The sequence below is a fragment of the Saccostrea cucullata genome, unplaced genomic scaffold (assembly GCF_032062105.1).
Source record: "Saccostrea cucullata isolate Sc308-1 unplaced genomic scaffold, CSIRO_AGI_Scuc_v1 ctg8, whole genome shotgun sequence".
Classification (NCBI taxonomy): domain Eukaryota; kingdom Metazoa; phylum Mollusca; class Bivalvia; order Ostreida; family Ostreidae; genus Saccostrea; species Saccostrea cuccullata.
Window position 1 is genome coordinate 327,501 of NW_026940997.1, and position 20,952 is coordinate 348,452.

The following is a 20,952-nucleotide window of genomic DNA, read 5'->3' on the forward strand; positions in this document are numbered from 1 at the left end:
TGTCAAACAGTATTTTCAAAATTGTTATGACAATGGTCCACAGCGTAGACTCCTCGTCAGGGTTGTCCTCTGTAGAGATGTGATCCTCATTAGATTTCTGCGAGTCCTGCTCATTTTCAGATGAATCATCAGTATAACTATTGTATAAGGCATCTAAGGTTGCATAGTCCACATCTAGATCGGGAAGTTTGTACACAGACAATGTATACTTTGAAGTCCTGTAAAAAGGATGTCCAAACACACCCACTGCCACAGGACGCTTCATTTTGGAAGACACTTCTATCACATCAACACCACAAGTAATAGACTTCAAATCATAATTTTCGTATGAAGGACGTAATTCACTATCTGAGACATATATATCAGCATCACCTTCATGTGACACAAGTTCCAGTCGTAGTTGTCCACGGCTTTTGATGTGGTAGATGGTGTAATTTCCAGCCAAAACTTCATCTGTAACGCTTTGTAGAAATTCTTCACCAGAACATTTCAGTAAAACTAATGACACTAATAGAACGTGCAAGAGAATGTTGAAACTATAATGCATCCCAGTCTCCATCCTGAAAGATAGGTGGAGAAATCGAACCGATGAACGTGTCCAGGGTATGGTAAAGGACACTAGAAATTGCGTGAGCAGGCCTAAACAGTGCACAGAGTTTATATCAACTTAGCATCATAAAACACAAATTACATCTTATATATGGCGTGGATTGATTCAAACTATCATAATGTAAAGCCAAAGTATTTCAAAATGATGTTACACCCGAACTAGAGAAAGAGAAACTAAACAAAACGACGTAATCGTCCATGGAGTATTCGTAATACTATCTACATGATAATAATTTTTACCTTTGTTCTGCATTAAACGAAAAGATTGCCCATTTTTATAAATTATTAAAATCCGATGACTATCAATTGAGAGTTTATTTCTTGGAATTAAGATTATTTCAATTAATTAATCATTATTTTGAAAAGCGAATAAGTCAAGGTACGATTTAGTATGTACTCAACCGTTGATGACGTCATCTAACCAAAACATGAAAGTGAAAGTTTCTGAAAAAATGTATATCGATAAAATTTAATAATGATACAGCCACAGTAGAATATCAATATCATGACGACAAAATGGAGGTAGAATTTCCAACAGTGCCATCACAAGAGATTGTTGTAAGTAGAACGAATACTTTTATTGATATGTAGGTTGGAAGTTTCAAAGATTATCTGAATATCATAAACACGTGTATAGTGATCTAGTCACTGCTGGTTTGTCATTTCCTGGAGGTAAGTTGTTTCACTCCTTAGAGGTATGTCCAGTGCACAATGTTTATTCGATATTGTCTACATCGCTGTAAAAATACCAGTCCTCCTAATATCATAACATATGAGTTGCGTCAAGCGAAAAGGGACCTTCGTGACATAAACGTAATTACGTCACAATAGCGCTTCAAAGACGTGACGTCGCGCCGGTGCGTTTTGTCGATAAAAAAAAATCATACGATAAAGCAAAACAAAAATTTATTTGCGTAATTACTAATGTTAAAAAAAAACCACGCCTATAACTGTCCAAAAAAAAATTGTTTAATGTCAATTTATAGATTTACTGGTAATTTTTCCAAAATAGGTTATTAACTAATTTAATTTTTGATAGTTCATGAAGGGCCTTATTCATGATATAAGTGAAAAATGTCTATGAACAAATCCATGTACAGTGTACGTGTTTACCTCTGAGTCAGTAATCTGTGAAGACAATCGCATCTTTGGCCTTTCCGGCTGAGCTCCAGACTCTTCAGATAAGTTGTCTCCTGCATTTATTTCAATGTGTTTTTTATTATTTGTTTTGTTTTGATTTTTGGGTTTTTTTTGTATTTGGTGGGTGGGGGTTACATATTACACATTACAGGTTGTTTCACCGTTAGTCAGAAAGGCCCGAGAATTGGCTACTCAATGCCCAAAGTTTATTACCAGAGATTAAGTAATCGAATCAATTTAACTGAAACTAGCATAGTTGCAATAGCATTTTGTCAATACATATACATGTAGTAGGAAAAACATGAATGCAGCTGCCAGGAAACTGTGTGTAGCAATGTCATAAAGGATGAAGCAGCGAAAGCCATATGGACTTCTGTATCTTCTCATCAACACCGTCACCTTTGGCGCAACACTCTGAGGTTTGAAAAATGGCGTAATAAAATGTGAAGATAATCAACAGTGGTCATTTTCAAAACTAATTGGAGGTCTTAGAATATTCATTGCCTAAATTAATTGAAATAAATTAAAACTAAACATGTTAACTTTGGTTTAAACTGATGTTGGTAACTTCAAGTCGAAAATTAAGACAGATGATTTAAAACAGACTAATGTACATTAGTTTTATTTACTAATTTTATTTAAGACAAATACAGTAGTTCCAGACATTTAGAGCTCATAATCTTGCACAATATTGTATAATTAAATGGTTTGATTACCACCACCCCTATCCCCCCCCCCCCCCCCCCCCACAGACACACACACCCGCACACCTTCGCGCGCGCGCACTTTTTTTGGATGCGCTAATGTTCATTTTATGTTATTACGGAAAGGGAGGCTTTCAAGGATAAATTCCGATTTTTTTTTCGTTATTCTCTCGATATTGATTTCCTTTATTTTTTCTTTTAATTAATTATTATTTTTTTGTTTCGATTTTTCTTGTTCGTATTTGTTTTTACGTATTAATTTACTATTAATTTCTTTTTTTATTTTGACCATAGGCACTTTGGAAATACAATGGCACATGCACCCCCCTTCTCTAAGAAAGATCGCACCTATATTTGATCAATTAATTAAGTGCCGGATCATTAATTGTCTTGTAATTCACATCATCAGTCAAGAGATGGTCAAACAGTATCTCAATAGTACCGTTTTCTTTTTCACACACTGTAGATGTATTTGCAGAAGATTATAAGAATTTCATATTTGGAAGTTATGCATCCCCTTTGTTGATCAATGTTGCCATAGACCTATCTCAATTTACACCGCGATTGTGAAATCAATTATTATTTACGCTCGTGCATGTTGTGACCTCTTTATAATATTGTCTGATGACTCCTTTTTTAGCTCTACTGGTCAGAGACCAGAAGAGCTTATGCGATAGTAATGCGTCCGTCGTCCGTCCGTCCGTCTGTCTGTCTGTCTGTCTGTCTGTAAACAATTTTTCAAAATGCTACTCCTCCTACAGTTTTGGTCCGATTTCAATATAACTTGGCACACAAGTAGACTACACTAAGATACATAATTTTGTGCATCGGTTTTTGATTTCGATGAACGGTGTTGCCGTGGTTACTAAAAATAGAAATTTCTGTGAAATTCTTTCAAAATGCTACTCCTCCTACAGTTTTGGTCTGATTTCAATAATAACTTGGCACACAAGTAGACTACACTAAGATACATAATTCTGTGCATCGGTTTTTGATTTTGATGAACGGTGTTGCCGTGGTTACTAAAAATAGAAATTTCTGTGAAATTCTTTCAAAATGCTACTCCTCCTACAGTTTTGGTCCGATTTCAATATAACTTGGCACACAAGTAGACTACACTAAGATACATAATTTTGTGCATCGGTTTTTGATTTCGATGAACGGTGTTGCCGTGGTTACTAAAAATAGAAATTTCTGTGAAATTCTTTCAAAATGCTACTCCTCCTACAGTTTTGGTCTGATTTCAATTTAACTTGGCACAAAAGTAGACTACACTAAGATACATAATTCTGTGCATCGGTTTTTTGATTTTGATGAACGGTGTTGCCGTGGTTACTAAAATTAGAAATTTCTGTGAAATTCTTTCAAAATGCTACTCCTCCTACAGTTTTGGTCCAATTTCAATATTACTTGGCACACAAGTAGACTACACTAAAATACATAATTCTGTGCATCGGTTTTTGATTTCGATGAACGGTGTTGCCGTGCTTACTAAAAATAGAAATTTCTTTGAAATTCTTTCAAAATGCTACTCCTGCTACAGATTTGGTCCGATTTCAGTATAACTTGGCACACAAGTAGACTACACTAAGATACATAATTTTGTGCATCGGTTTTTGATTTCGATAAACGGGTGTTGCCGTGGTTACTAAAAATAGAAATTTCTGTGAAATTCTTTCAAAATGCTACTCCTCCTGCAGTTTTGGTCCAATTTCATTATAACTTGGCACACAAGTAGAATACACTAAGATACATAATTCTGTGCATCGGTTTTTGATTTCGTTGAACGGTGTTGCCTTGGTTACTAAAAATAGAAATTTCTTTGAAATTCTTTCAAAATGCTACTCCTCCTACAGATTTGGTCCGATTTCAGTATAACTTGGCACACAAGTAGATTACACTAAGATGCATAATTCTGTGCATCGGTTTTTGATTTCGATAAACGGTGTTGCCGTGGTTACTAAAAATAGAAATTTCTGTGAAATTCTTTCAAAATGCTACTCCTCCTGCAGTTTTGGTCCAATTTCATTATAACTTGGCACACAAGTAGACTACACTAAGATACATAATTCTGTGCATCGGTTTTTGATTTCGTTGAACGGTGTTGCCTTGGTTACTAAAAATAGAAATTTCTTTGAAATTCTTTCAAAATGCTACTCCTCCTACAGATTTGGTCCGATTTCAGTATAACTTGGCACACAAGTAGATTACACTAAGATACATAATTCTGTGCATCGGTTTTTGATTTCGATAAACGGTGTTGCCGTGGTTACTAAAAATAGAAATTTCTGTAAAATTCTTTCAAAATGCTACTCCTCCTACAGTTTTGGTCTCATTTTGATGTAACTTGGCATACAAGTAGACTACACTAAGATACATAATTCTATGCATCGGTTTTTGATTTCAATGAACAATGTTGCCATGGTTACTAAAAATAGAAATTTCTGTGAAATTCTTTCAAAATGCTACTCCTCCTGCAGTTTTGGTCTGATTTCAGTATAACTTGGCACACAAGTAGACTATACTAAGATACATAATTCTGTGCATTGGTTTTTATTTTGATGAGTGGCAAGGATCATTTTTCTATTTATTGCTGATTTAAAGTCTCAAGTCCCAACTGCTACTTTTCTCTTCCTTTGTTTTAAGTATAAACCAGTAGAGCTACAGTCTCGACAGAGACTTCTGGTTTAATCCTGGACTCTAAAATAACGTATTCTATAAAGCCCTTCCCAACAAATGAAGATCCTTTCTATGTGTCTGCTAACTGCATATGATTTTACGAATATATACATTCTGTATATATATTTTTTTTTCAGTTATGTACGAGAGAAAGTTTGATCCTGTTACAACCTGACCATAAGAATAAAAAGTTGGATTTAAAAAAAAAATACTGCGGTTTGTAAATGATAACCTATAATCATCATTTATTCGTGACTTTAATTTTTTCTTTCTTTTCTTTTCGTTTCCTTTTTTTTTTTTTTTGATATCACTGGGAGCTCCCCGGATGGCTCGTACCTGTTTGAATTCAGCCGAGGATTGCCGATTGTACAAATGCATAATGATCTATCTATTACAAAATACATGTAATGCTGAGAATAAATCTAAAGAAATTTCTTCCGATGGCAGCGTATATATGTATATAATATTATTTGGATTTTCAGGGCATGAGACCCATGCATCTTACACCATTTAAACATATATTGCCTTGTTCTCTTTGATACAGCTGATTATGAATTAAACTGATTATTTACATGTACATGTAACTGTGTATCAAATGTTTAGATTGTACAGTTAGAATGTCATCCGGTACCATTGACTTGGTCAATAAAATATTGCATGAATCAACGTACTAAGAAGAAAAGTTTTATACATGTGTTAATTATATATTAACGATTTTACTCTGAAAGTATGAATTTAACGTCTTACTTTTATTGTTGTCCGACTAATTGTTTTGCATCAAGCCTAGATATCTACAAAACTTAGATTTTTTTATCGGTATATTTTAGTGCTGAGCAAATTCAATTCCATAATATTTTTAACATGAGAATAAAATACAAGATTTTCTCTTTACAAAATTGTACAACATACGATATTTATCTTAAACAAAATGTAAACAATTGCAAGCGAAGTAACGTGTCTTTGTTCCATGGCTAGTACAACGTGCCGGGCTCATCCTTGAAGAAAGGCCTAACCCCCCGTTTCCCCAATGTACAAAAAAATCTCTTTCACTGATATATAGTAAAGTCATAATTATTAATACGATGTGTACCAGTATATTTTATTTGATTTTAGCATCTTAAATCACTGACGTATACTAGGCAAGTAACATTGTTAGAAGGGGGGGGGGGGCAAACACGTTTAATCTAATTTGAATTGGGGAACTTTCCACATTTCGATATAATGTTCAATTGAAATAAAATTAAAGGACATCGATTTTGAAAGAAGTGTGATATAACTGATAAGTAAAAAAAAATAATAACAATGCCTGTAAGCTGCACCCCCCCCCCCTAAAAACAATTGTTCAGGGAAGTACAACTAGTATGTCATTTCCAAAAAAAAATGCATGTACATGTAGGTACTTGGTAAGGGTTTGTTTTTGTGGAGGTAAGTTTGCTGATATAGCGAGACGGAAAACAATACTTTGACCGGGATTTATCCTTACGACTTTACTACATGAACATAATTATTCATTTTAGTCCCTTGCAAACTCGGTCATTTCTGTGAACATAAGTTATTTCTCCCTTTGAAAATTTCCGAGTTGTTACGAATGCCTTGCGAGATAACTTCCGAGTGGGAACTTGTTTGGTTTTGTACACATGATCAGCAGTCTATCCCCTTGTGAAGGATCCTTTCAAATACCAATTTTTCAGAGATTAAAGCATGAATTGTTCATATAATTATGTTGAAGAAAAAAGATGAAATGATGTCGTTGAATATATTCTTTGAAAATGTACAACTTACTTAATTATTTCAATATTGGCCAACATATACATATAGAAAAAATTGTCGTTTTTTTTCCTAACAGCCTTATCGCTATTTTACAATGTATACGATCACATAGATGCTAAAATTAGGGGGGGGAGGCATTGAAAAACTTAAATACATGTAGAAAAAATAATTTCTAACGAATACAAAAGGGTTATTTAGTAACTATAACGTTCCAAATATCAATAACGTTACGTGACGTTATTCAACGTTTTATAGCGTGATCTTTTTAAAATTGTATTGCTTTCATTTTGAGTTTTAATTAGAATTTAGAAGGTATACAATAATAAAATTGGTATCAAACTATTCAGAAAAACTAGCTCTTTCAGAATCGGTGAAAAAACGATTTTCGAAAATTTTGTCACGAAGGTCCCTTTTCGCTTGACGCAACTCATATATATTCAAAATGACAATAATACCTTTGTTTATCTCTCTATATATTTCATTAGATTGTTTAACAATATAACGTCAACATCTTGTTAACATTGCCTTCCCCTTTTCTGTTGTTTACATCGTTCACATCGTCGACATCGCAATGTTGGTCGATATTGAGTCGATGTCATGTCAACATTGCCCTTCTTATTTTTCTTGTTTACATCGTTCACAATGTTGGTCGATATCGAGTTGACATTGAGTCAACAGTGCCTTCTTTTTATCTTGTTTACAGCGTTCACATCGTCGACATCGCAATGTTGGTTGATATCGAGTCGACATCGTGTCAACATTGCGTTCTTTTTTATCTTTTTTTCAATGTAGACGATGTAAATGCGATATCGTATCAACATTGTTTACACATGCGACGTAGACGATATCTTCATGTAGAAACATGCAATGACAATGTAGACAATGTAAACGCAATATCGTATCAACATTGTTTACATTGCGATGTTGAAGATATTGTCATGTAGAAACAATAACAATGTAGACGATGTAAACACGACATCGAATCAACATTGTTTACATTGCAATGTCGACGTTGACTATGTCGTCATGTAGAAACAATTACAATGTAGACGATGTGAACCCGATATTGTATCAACATTGTTTACATTGCGATGTCGACAATATCATTTCAATCGATTTGATTAAGGGAACTGGACATGAATGACTCCTTAATGGAACAAGGGAAGTATGGAAACTTGTGATGGTCACTCTAACACGATCATTGCATGTATCGTCACAGGGGCTCGTCATGACTTATTTGTCTTCTCTCCATTTAACCAACTCTATCAGGTCCAGTACAATCACGAGATTTAGCTACGTAGCTTGATTTACCTACATAGCTTTATTTACCTACCTGAGGTAGCTTTATTTAGCTACCAGATCAATTTATTTCTATATAAAAGAATTTTTCTCAGGGTGTGCAGAAAATATCATTTTGATGCAGTGATCATTTTCAACTTTGAACTCATCTGAAAACAATTCATGAAAAAATCCCTCTTGAATAAATGTCTTTTTCTGCACAATTGCAATCAAAGTTCTGAAAGTTTTGGGACTGTGTATGACAGTTGGAACAGTTACTCCTTGAATGAAATGACAAAGAAGTCCAGTTCCAGTTAACACGATAATAGGTCAGTAATTAACTAATTATTCAGCACAATGTGAAGTAATCATACTCAGCCATGCCTCACTGCACGCATGAGAGAGGACAGTTAACCGAACAATGAAATTACATGTTTTGCTTTAAATTGTCCAAACGCAGCAATGTATAAACTATCTCTGCTTTGGATTGTTTTTTAAAGCCTCCCTAGTATAAATATCGAGTCATTTAATTGCGATTTTTTGTCTCTTTTTAATAAAAAGAAAAATTTTGAAAAGTTACATTGAAATAGCCAAATAAAGCTACCTGAGGTAGGTAAATAAAGCTACCTAGGTAGTTCTGCGTACGTAGCTAAATCTAGTGATTGTACTGGACCTGTCTATAGTTGAATCCATGCACTTTTCAAAAGTATTTCCCTTGGCCACCATCTTTGGGGAAAAACCCATAGAATCCTCACAGTAAACTGTATAGTTTTCTGGTTTGTAACTATGTTATCTGACTGGAAAAATTATGTGCATTTTGTATAATGATTGCCCCAAGATATGGGGCTACCCATATATATCAAAAGAAAAAAATCTAAGTACAGTGGATTTATATTATTGAAGCACGACCAAATGTTTAGTAGCATAAAGAGGAGAAATGTCATTTCTTTCCCTTTTGACCTTTTGGTTGACCCCGCAAAGGGACATAACTATTGCAAAGTGTGGATTGGACTATACATATGTACTATAAAACACATGTGTGATTCATAGCATAACAATAGGGATGGTCAAATAGAATGAAGACAGATGAAAAGCCCCTGTGATGTCACGGAGGAACTTGGCAAAAACAGTTCCAATTATAAAGATCAAGTCTCATTTATGAGGCAAAGTCAAAAGAAAGGGGCTTGTTGGAGGGGAACTAAACTCTTGCTGTCTTCCTCACTGAACCCTTTTCACTCGCTGTTTAATGTAAATCAATGTAATATTTTTAAGGATTGGGAGTATACCATGAGGAGAGAAATGCAGGAAATTATACCTAATCTCTACTTAGGTCCATATGCTGCAGCTAACAAGAACAAGGTAATTGTTCCTTTACCATGTTTACTCTGTAGCTGAAAATGAACAGTAACTAAAGAACATATCATAATTATGTAGATTAATTTAGCTGACACATTATTTAAAGCTCATCTAAATTTAGATAAGCTTTTTCTGCAATTATGATTGATCCCCAAATTTAAGTTTTTAATGCAGGAGTTAAACATGTGGTATTTTTCTTTTTATGTAATAAAGTAGGTAACATGAAAGTTCAAAAATCAAAATGGAAAAAAAAATGATGCATTATTTAACAAAAAAAAGGTAGAATCCTATAAGTTTCCCCATTCTTTAACTGCTCTTTATTCCTTTCCTAATTGTGTATGATTATTATACAGTTAAAGTATATCATTGAGGGAGTTACTGTTAGCAAGATTCCAGTTCCCCAAAGCCAGGACTATTTCTTAAGGCAAAGCCAAGGAAAAAAGTCCTGGCCTTGGGGAACTGGAATCTTACTAACTCCTGCAATGATATACTTTTTAACTGTTTTATTATACTGATACAAACGTAAAATTTAGAGGATTTGGATAGCATGATTTTAAAGCAGGGATTAGCTCACTGAACTAACACACAGGGATTAATCCATTCTCAGATCACCCCTATGTAGAAGTAAAAATCTAGATGATTATGAAAAATGAAGAATTAGCTTTCGAAGCAGGGATTAGATCACTTGACTAATGCACAGGGATTAGTCCATTCATAAGGATTTCTTGGGAATTAGTCACATCAAACAATCTAATGTTATATAGGGAAAAATCAGTAGAGGTATTATAAAAATAATATAAAAGTATGCATTGCTCTCTTAATTAGGGCCCCGCAAGGATTTGCGGGTGCCCTATAGTAATCACTCTGTCTGTCTGTCTGTCTGTCCGTCTGTCTGTCCGTCTGTCTGTCCGTCTGTCACTCTTCCGTCCACAAATTTTCTGTTTTTTTCTAATAACTTTTTTTATGGTTGCCCAATCAAGATCAAATTTGGTATGGTAGTTCAATAGGCAGAAATACATATTTTGATGCTAAGTTTGGTTCTCTATGTCTTCTGGTTTGGAGCTGGGGTGGTGGGATAGATTCCTTAACTATGCATAAGAATGAATGTGCAACTTTTTTTATGGTTGCCCAATCAAGTACAAATTAGGTATGGTAGTTCAGTATGCAGAAATACATATTTTGATGCTAAGTTTGGTTCTCTATGTCCCCTGGTTTGGAGCTGGGGTGGTGGGGTAGATTCCTTAACTTTATATAAGAATGCATTGGCAAAGAGAGATAACTGCTGAAGATGTTCCCATTGTAAACTGAATGCTGCTGTGAGTCCCTTGGGATTAATTAGCTTTCCTCCTGAAGAAAATCCAGAGCATTATCTTTATCTGTCACATTGAGATGAATTACCACCTCTGAAGTCAATTTGGAATGCTATGAACACTCTGAAATGTGGATTTAAATATAAATTTTTATAATTTATTTTTGTTTAATAGTTATGATTTTATTGAATTCTAAAAACAAGAAATAGATTAAAGAAGATTTTTTGATTTACTTTTTTTCACTTTATGTCAATTCAAAAATATTATTAATTTTTAAGGTAGTTGTATAAAAAACCCATTCTATCATTAATACTGAAAAAGTTCTTATTGTAACTTTAAAAGAAAATGATGAGAGGTACAATTAATCCCTTGGGATTAATTATCTAGCCTGCTGTCGAAAATTTAGTAGGCTTTTCTTTATCTGTCACTTTAAGATTAATGAAAACTTTGTCTGCAATTGCTAATTGTTTGAAGTTATTAAGGTCAAGCCTTCATGATATTTGCATTCATTGAAGGCTGGCATTTTATATAATACAAGCTTCATAATTGTTTAAATAAACATTCAATGTTAAGTTGTTCTTTACTGCCTAATGTAAATACAAGGATATTATTTTCAGGATTTTGAATTTTCAGGAATTATCTTGAAATTTTAAGAATATAGTTGCTGTTGCTTATTCTTCGTACATTTTTTAATCATTCCCTAAGCTGCAACCTTTTAAATTCTATCCCATGGCGGGGCCCTTACTGACTGGTCAGTTTTCTAGTTGCTCTTGGATATAAATGTACTTTTTTACATGCTAAAAAGCTGTAGAAAAGATTTCATGTTATGTAGAAATTTGATTTTCTCTGCAGTTATGCTATCTAGAATCGATGGGAATAACTGACATTGTGTGTGTAAGACATGCTGCTGAGGCGAATTTCATCAAACCAAACTTTCCAGACAAGATCAGGTATGGATAATTAAAGTATATCAAAGTTTTGGCAAACTTTTCTCTGTGTATAACAACTTAAATGCTAGCTGCAGATCTGTAGCTCTCCAAAAATATTGACAGACTGGTCAGGCAATATATTTTGTTTTCGGAGAGCTACAATTCTGCAGCTACTTAAATTCCAGAAAACTTGTTTTCGGTTGGATTTTTGGTTGTATTCACTAATGTAAGAAATTGAATTTCAGTCCTGGTAATTGTTTGCAATTAAATTTATTACAGATACTTGGTCCTGAATGTCGCAGATGTTTATACAGAAAATATTATTCAGTATTTTCAAAAGGTTAGTGTGGTTGTCTCTTTTATAAAAGCTGAATGGAGTGTTAAAAAAACTAGCTTCCACTTCGTTTTAGTAATTCAAAAACTATTTATCTAATATCCATTTATGAGAAATATTTGGTCTAAATACCAGAATTTCATAGCCCACTAGTAGATATATGTATATGGTAATTGGATTTTTCTAAGTAAGCAAGCAAGCTTTTACTGTCAACAGGATCTGTGAAACAACGCAATGAATAATTGAATACCAATATAGATACCATTAGTTTTTATTGTAGGTTATACTCAGATATCCTTTTTATGAAAAATATTTAACAGAAGTTATTGTACTTGTACATGTACATATTTAAGGAATCACTGTCTAGTTAGTATAGTATGCCAGGGCATCAACAATAGTTGGAAACATGGGATAATTTACATAATGGGCGAAGCCCGTTATGCATAAATTATCCCATGTTTCCCACTATTGTTGATGTCCCTGGCATACTATACTAAGTAGACAGTGATTCCTTATATTTCCATTTCATTGTGAAATAAAATTGTAGATTTAGACTTTAAAAATGCAGACATCAGTTTAAATTAGACGAGGATTCCCATCCCAGTTTCAATAGTCCTCGCCCACTGACGTCAAACACAAAGGCAGCCGCACGAGATTTTCATGCATATTTGGCCCCCTTACCGTCGGACTCAGAGACAGAGGCGCACGAGATTTGCCTGCATATTAGCCCTACTTAGCCCCTGACCTATTGACCTGCCTAATTTACATTGCGGTAGAACTATCAAGAAATTAACCCCTCTAACTTTCAAAGAGTTATCACAGAGAGAAAAATTAGAAATGGAAATATTTTCAAACAATTGAATCCCAAACTCCCATATATAAGGTACAACATGACTCTCAAAATACTAATCGAAGGTCAAATGGTTTTGTGCATGCATATGTCGGTACAGCATTTTTAACCCATGCAATTTTTTTGCTCATTTTTCCTTAGGCATTAAATCAAAATTACAATTGTAGTACATGTGTTTGAATTCACACATACTTTTAATGTCTTCAATCAATTTGAATGTACATAAACTGAATAATCAAAATTACAGGTACTTGTTAATTACATTTCTTGAAACTCAAAAATAGCGGGCTTCATATTTTAGTGGCTTTAGCACAGACAAGGATGCGCTAATTCATGAATACCACTAAGAATTCATTAAAAATTAGAATGTACGGCATGAACATATGTAGCACTAATTTATGATTATGCCAACAACTACATATCCATTGATTGCACTAAATTTTGCATACGCCAAAATATTTCCATTTCTAATTTTTTTTTCTCTGTTATAACTCTTTTAAAGTTGTCGGAGTTTATTTCTTGATAATTCTGCCGGAATGTAAATTAGGCAGGTCGATAGGTCAGGAGCTAAGGAGGCCTAATACGCATGCAAATCTCGTGTGCATCTGTCTCTGTGTCTGACACTAAGGAGGCCAAATATGCATGTAAATCTCGTGCGGCTGCCTATGTGTTTAACGTCAGTGGGCGAAGACTATTGAAATTGGCATGGAAGTCCTCATGTGATTATAGTCTATGTCTACATTTTTAAAGTCTAAATCTACAATTTTATTTCACAATGAAATGGAAATATAAGGAATCACTGTCTAGTTTTGAGAGTATGCCAGGGACATCAACAATAGTGGGAAACATGGGATAATTTTAGCATAACGGGCTTTGCCCGTTATGCAAATTATCCCATGTTTCCCACTATTGTTGATGCCCTGGCATACTCTCAAAACTAGACAGTGATTCCTTAAATAACTTTCTAATTTCCTTTTAAAGGTGAAGGCATTTATCGATGAAAGTTTTGCAGGAAATGGTAAAGTTCTTGTTCATGGAAATGCTGGGATGTCTCGAAGGTATATGTTTGATATATGACAGTTGTAAATATTTTATTAAGTAAAATTTTGTTCAGCAATGTTAGGTATAATCTGCAAAGCTTAAAGGCCCCTGTATGAAAGTGTCTTACAGTTATTGGGATTGTATCAAATGACTCCTAGACATCTACCAATATCAAACAATTTTGGAATAAAGAAACTATTGGTAAAGGAGAGCAAAAGTTTGGAATTTTTTGGCTGCTGCCTCCCCACTTCCCTTCCTTCTAGCCTACAGAATGAAGCTAAAACCATCAAAATTAATGCAATTTATGCAATCTTTACTTATGGAGATCAGTAGTGCCAAATATCTTTGGCATAATTGTTTAATTAAGGAATAACTGTCTTATTTTTAGCTCTACTGGTCAGAGACCAGAAGAGCTTATGCGATAGTAATGCGTCCGTCGTCCGTCCGTCCGTCTGTCTGTCTGTCCGTCTGTAAACAATTTTTCAAAAATGCTACTCCTCCTTCAGTTTTGGTCTGATTTCAATATAACTTGGCACACAAGTAGACTACACTAAGATACATAATTCTGTGTATCGGTTTTTGATTTCAATGAACGGTGTGGCCGTTGTTACTAAAAATAGAATTTTTTGTGAAAATCATTCAAAATGCTACTCCTCCTACAGTTTTAATCTGATTTCAATATAACTTGGCACACAAGTAGACTACACTAAGATGCATAATTCTGTGTATCGGTTTTTGATTTCAATGAACAGTGTTGCCGTTGTTACTAAAAATAGATTTTTTTGTGAAAATCATTCAAAATGCTACTCCTCCTACAGTTTTAGTTCGATTTCAAAATTACTTTGCACCCAAGTAGACTACACTAAGACACATAATTCTATGTATCGGTTTTTGATTTCGATGAACGGTGTTGTCGTTGTTACTAAAAATAGAAAAATTTGTGAAAATCATTCAAAATGCTACTCCTCCTACAGTTTTAATCTGATTTCAGTATAACTTGGCACACAAGTAGACAACACAAAGATACATAATTCTATGTAGCGGTTTCGGATTTCAATGAACGGTGTTGCCATTGTTACTAAAAATAGAATTTAATAAAATACTTTCAAAATGCTACTCCTCCTACAGTTTTGGTCTGATTTTATTATAACTTGGCACACAACTACACTAAGGTACATAATTCTGTGTATCGCTTTTTGATTTCAAAGAACGGTGTTGTCGTTGTTACTTAAAAAAGAAATTTCTTTGAAATACATTTAAAATGCTACTCCTCCTACAGTTTTGGTCTGATTTCAATATAACTTGGCACACAAGTACACTACACTAAGATACATAATTCTGTGTATCGGTTTTTCTCATTATTCTATTTATCGCTTTTGTAAAGTTTTATATCCCAACTGCTACTTTTCTCTTTCTTTATTTTTAGTACAAACCAGTAGAGCTTCAGTCTCGACAGAGACTTCTGGTTGGATTTCATGATGTGATCAATTGATTGGGTTGCGTGATAATTTGCATAAACACCTTTGGCGTTTATGCATAAAATTATCACACAAGCCATTCGATTGTCATCTTCATGAAATTGAAAAATCTGACAGTTATTCCTTATATTTACATGCTTTGATTCCGCCAATCCATGTGCTCCAAGCCCTGCTTCTGTCTAGCTGTTTGTTCCGCCCTGCACTTGGTTTTTTTGGAACCGTGCCAATACATTGATGGGGAAATAAAGTACATTTACAATTTGTAATTTTATCTCGGACAAAGACATTGGAAATGTAAATATAAAGATGTGAGTCATGCAAAGTCATACCGGTATTCTGTAGACTGGCTTTGGCTTCTTATTATAAAAGAAGGAATGTCATATTTAAAATTTTCATCCAATGAAAATCATAAATATAATTTTCTAATATCATATTGTACACTCTTGTCTGGATATAATGAGTGATCTCGATCAAGGGTTGAAATAACACTGGCTTATACAGGCAAGTTTCTGAGTCATTGCTGATTTACATGTACCTGACTATTTTGTTGATCCTTGAACATCCTTTATCTTGTTTTTGAGATTCATTTTATTTTATTCTTTCATATAATTATTCATCATTTCATGGATCTTTAAAAGGGTAGTATTGTACAAAATTGACTGATAATGTCCCTCGGCTTCTTGTTTTTTTTAAAACTCTTTCTTCTGTGAACGTATATATTTTTAAAAATTTCAGTGCATCATTGGTGATAGCCTACATCATGGAGAAGTATGGCCTATCTTATAGGTATGTTAGATAAGCAAACTTGTAGGATTAAGCATAAAAAGATTGTTAATTTCAACATTTCTCTCTCTTTTTAGCTCTACTGGTCAGAGACCAGAAGAGCTTATGCGATAGTAATGCGTCCGGCGTCCGTCCGTCTGTCTGTCTGTCTGTCCAGCTGTCCGTCTGTCCTTCTGTCTGTAAACAATTTTTCAAAATGCTACTCCTCCTACAGTTTTGGTCTAATTTCAATATAACTTGGCACACAAGTAGACTACACTAAGATACATAATTCTGTGTATCGGTTTTTGATTTCGATGAACGGTGTTGCCGTGGTTACTAAAAATAGAAATTTCTGTGAAATTCATTCAAAATGCTACTCCTCCTACAGTTTTAATCTGATTTCAGTATAACTTGGCACACAAGTAGACTACACTAAGATACATAATTCTGTGTATCGGTTTTTGATTTCAATGAACAGTGTTGCTGTGGTTACTAAAAATAGAAATTTCTGTGAAATTCTTTCAAAATGCTACTCCTCCTACAGTTTTGGTCTGATTTCAGTATAACTTGGCACACAAGTAGACTACACTAAGATACATAAATCTGTGTATCGGTTTTTGACTTCGATGAACGGTGTTGCCGTGGTTACTAAAAATAGAAATATCTGTAAAATTGTTTCAAAATGCTACTCCTCCTACAGTTTTGGTCTGATTTCAGTATAACTTGGCACACAAGTAGAATACACTAAGATACATAATTCTGTTTATTGGTTTTTGATTTCGATGAACGGTGTTGCCGTGGTTACTAAAAATAGAAATTTCTGTGAAATTCTTTCAAAATGCTACTCCTCCTACAGTTTTGGTCTGATTTCAGTATAACTTGGCACACAAGTAGAATACACTAAGATACATAAATCTGTGTATCAGTTTTTGATTTCGATGAACGGTGTTGCCATGGTTACTAAAAATAGAAATTTCTGTGAAATTCTTTCAAAATGCTACTCCTCCTACAGTTTTGGTCTGATTTCAGTATAACTTGGCACACAAGTAGAATACACTAAGATACATAATTCTGTTTATTGGTTTTTGATTTCGATGAACGGTGTTGCCGTGTCTTCTAAAAATAGAAATATCTGTAAAATTGTTTCAAAATGCTATTCCTCCTACAGTTTTGGTCTGATTTCAGTATAACTTGGCACACAAGTAGAATACACTAAGATACATAATTCTGTATATCGAATTTTAATTTTAATTTTGATGAACGGTGTTGCTATGGTTACTAAAAATAGAAATGACTGTAAAATTGTTTCAAAATGCTACTCCTCCTACAGTTTTGGTCTGATTTCAATATAACTTGGCACACAAGTAGACTACACTAAGAACATAAAGAGACTTTATCAACGATCATTATTCTATTTATTGCTGTTGTAAAATTTCAAATCCCAGCTGCTTAAGTACTTTCTCTTCTCTTGCTATAAGTTCAAACCAGTAGAGCTTCAGTCTCGACAGAGACTTCTGGTTTTTAATTCATTGCTGTAACTAAACAACAACAACAACATCTTAATTTTGAAATTCATATCTCCTGTCTCCAGAGTTGAGATCTGAGGTGGAGTAGTACTAATTGTATATCTGCAAATGAACTTTAAGGCCAAGTGTATTCCCCATTTTCAAAAGGTGAGTTATTTCCCCTGAAGGGAACTCTTTTACTGTGTTTAATACGCATGCGCTATAAATAAAGTCACTTCCGCGGACGTTCTTGATGAAAACATGTTCATGGTGTAATGCCTCTGTCATATGGAAAAATGTTATTGTGTTTGTGAATAAAAAGAAATCTTAACTGATTCGTATTTTTTTATTTAAATTGCCCACTCATAGTCTCTTTCTGGATTTGTATAATCTGTGTAGTACTATAATAAGGTGCTGTGTGACCCCCCCCCCCCCTTACAAAAAAAAAAAACGAAACAAATTACTGATAAAATGCCGATACATATTCGAATAGGCCTATTTAAAAAAAAAGCTAATAAGCTAATTTTCGGTAGTGGATGTTCTGCAGACGGATCATCATTATTAACAAAATGTGCGGAACAAATTTTAGTTATAAAGTTTTTACGAAATAATTTAGCCTGCTGCAGCCATATTTTCTTTGTATCTCTAGGAATTTTTTGGAGACTGATGACATGTCCATCTACAGTTTTACCTCTGAAATTGCCGCATATACAGCAGTAGTTCGTTTTCCGCGACCGATACCAAGAAACTGCGTTTTTGCTCGACTGTATGTCATAACATAGAACTTTTACTTACAAGAACACATTTGGTGACAATTAAAGGCCTATTTCATTTGAATTAACAGTGTTTCTAGAATTTTTAATTTGTAAAATAATTGATTCACTATATAGTATTAAAACTTTGAATGGAATTCTAAATGAATAATTTAATCTCATATCCTCATGTAACGAAGAAAGACTAATTAAAATAGCATTGACCTGAATTCGTGTTACATATGTCGTATAAAGTCTGAGCTGCATTTAATCAAAGTTTTAGTGTAGGATCTAAGCATATGTACATGTATATTTCCGAGTAAAATACACACCCTGTTTAAGATCAGAGAATTGAGAGCAGAAACACGAAATTGATACAATAATTTCCTAGCGTATTTCTCGTTTATTAACGGAAAACATTCTTTTCTCATGTGTTATTTATTTTTTTAAAATCCTTTCAGTGTAAGTACATGTATTTATTTTTATAAGTTATTCTTTTTTGCAAAGTGTGTAAAAAACAATATCAGAGAGAAAGAGAAAGAGAGAGAGAGAGAGAGAGAGACTCATGTAACCCCGTGTAACTGACATACATGTACATCTGTGAAAAAATATATGTACCGTACTTTTATTGAATTCACAACTAATAATTCTAATAATTTTCAATTTTCACAACTATGGTTCACATTCAACTGTTCAACCCATTTACATAATTATTCGTTCTCTGTACCTGTACGCACGGGGGGGGGGGGGGGGGGGGCAAGGGGCTTAGTTAATACTACGGTAAAGTTATATACGGCAAATGTAGTATTGTATGCCAAGGAACTGGTACTGAAATAAGTAGCTCTTTCAACTTTGGGCAAGGTTTTTCTTTGCTTGCCAACTTTTCAAGGTAAGAAAAAATGTTTCTTTGCCTACCCCCCCTTTTTAGTTAATACTACGGTAAAGTTATATACGGCAAATGTAGTATTGTATGCCAAGGAACTGGTACTGAAATAAGTAGCTCTTTCAACTTTGGGCAAGGTTTTTCTTTGCTTGCCAACTTTTCAAGGTAAGAAAAAATGTTTCTTTGCCTACCCCCCCTTTTTAAAGACGATGCTACGTGCCTGGCTAATTCGTATAGCTTTCTAGAAAAGGGGGGGGGGGGTAACAGACCCTTTATAAAATAATTTATTATCTAAAAAAAAAAAATACAAACCGTTTCCTTCTTTTAAAATTTTTAAATACAGCGCGTAAGTTTATCACTATTTTGTTAGATTATCGTATTGCGTAGTCCGCGGAAGTTAGGCTAGTGTAGAAGAGTTCCGATTTTGAGGGGAGATAACTCACTTTTGAAAATGGGGAATAGGATTCAACTTGTTTGTCATTCTGTCCATGGAACCTTGTCTGAGCTAACTTTGAAACACTGGAGGCTCATACTTGGGACAGAGATTGCTAATGACCAAATTAACACAAGATCAAGGATCTAAATAATTTTGTAATAAAAATCACTGAAAGCTCCTGAAAGCAAATTTACAGAGATTTGCATGTGATCCAAGGATGGGACATGACCCAAGGTCATTTTGGAAATTTCAAGGCCATTGGCAGAAAATTGAAGTCTTGTCTGGGCAAGAAAAAATAAAGATATATTCTGAATTTTACACTTTTATACACTTTCACACAGTAAAATTCATGATACCATTATGTCTATATTTTTATCCAAGTTGTATATCTGCTCAAGCTTCTTTTTCTTAAATATTTATCAGAAATTGATTTTTATCTGATAATTAGGATAGAGAAGATATATACCTAAAATTTTGGTCACAATTATAAAATTCATTTTTAATCAGATAATAAAAATATGTACCGGGTAATGTCTTGGGGGAATCTTGAAGCACCTTATTCCTTGTGTTTTTCTCTGAGATTTTGTCTGTTTTCAGGAGTATTCAGTGATTGCAATCATTTTTAAGTTTCATGAATTAGCAGCTTATTTAAAGTGCAAAATATCAAAAAATTACACCAGAAGTTATTTCTCTTAGTACAAAAAAAAAAACGTTGGATTTGATTATTCATTCAGAATTTAAAAAAAAAAATAAATATCCAAAACTTCCAGATCTCAGGCCCAGACTGTATTTGTTAGGAAACTTTTATACTCCAGTGATGCTGGAGGCTTGCTGGCTGTTTAATTTTTTTTTTAAATTTCAATTCAATAGGGACGCCTTTGCCCATGTCCAACAGAAAAGGTTCTGTATCAACCCGAATGAAGGATTTGTACAACAATTAAATGTAAGTCAAACACCTTCTGTATTCTGCATGATTTAAAACAATTTCAGTATGTACAATTTATAAAGAGTTTGTACTGACTTTACTTCTCTCACTAGGAATACGAGCCAATGTACAGAGCTAGACTCAGTTTCCAACACAGTTATACCCCTTTAGAAAGTGGTATGTTGATCACACTTTTCTAGAGATTACG

At 33.9% G+C, this 20,952-nt stretch overlaps 2 protein-coding genes across 2 annotated transcripts in view; one reads left to right on the plus strand and one right to left on the minus strand.

The window, feature by feature from the left end:
• LOC134256875 (UPF0669 protein v1g209471-like) overlaps positions 1 to 982 on the minus strand; it is a 3,484-nt gene extending 2,502 nt beyond the window's left edge. Inside the window, exon 1 of the mRNA XM_062739553.1 lies at positions 1 to 982. This exon is cut by the window's left edge and continues 188 nt beyond it. Within this exon, the coding sequence (XP_062595537.1) occupies positions 1 to 559 (559 nt within the window). The 5' untranslated portion in view covers positions 560 to 982.
• The window catches only part of LOC134256876 (TATA-box-binding protein-like), a 34,293-nt gene that overhangs the window by 12,873 nt on the left and 468 nt on the right, over positions 1 to 20,952 (plus strand). Inside the window, exons 8-14 of the mRNA XM_062739554.1 lie at positions 9,453 to 9,539; positions 11,699 to 11,796; positions 12,055 to 12,115; positions 13,941 to 14,017; positions 16,214 to 16,264; positions 20,690 to 20,762; positions 20,858 to 20,921. Coding sequence (XP_062595538.1) covers positions 9,453 to 9,539; positions 11,699 to 11,796; positions 12,055 to 12,115; positions 13,941 to 14,017; positions 16,214 to 16,264; positions 20,690 to 20,762; positions 20,858 to 20,921 — 511 coding nt within the window. The remainder of the gene's footprint in view (positions 1 to 9,452; positions 9,540 to 11,698; positions 11,797 to 12,054; positions 12,116 to 13,940; positions 14,018 to 16,213; positions 16,265 to 20,689; positions 20,763 to 20,857; positions 20,922 to 20,952) is intronic.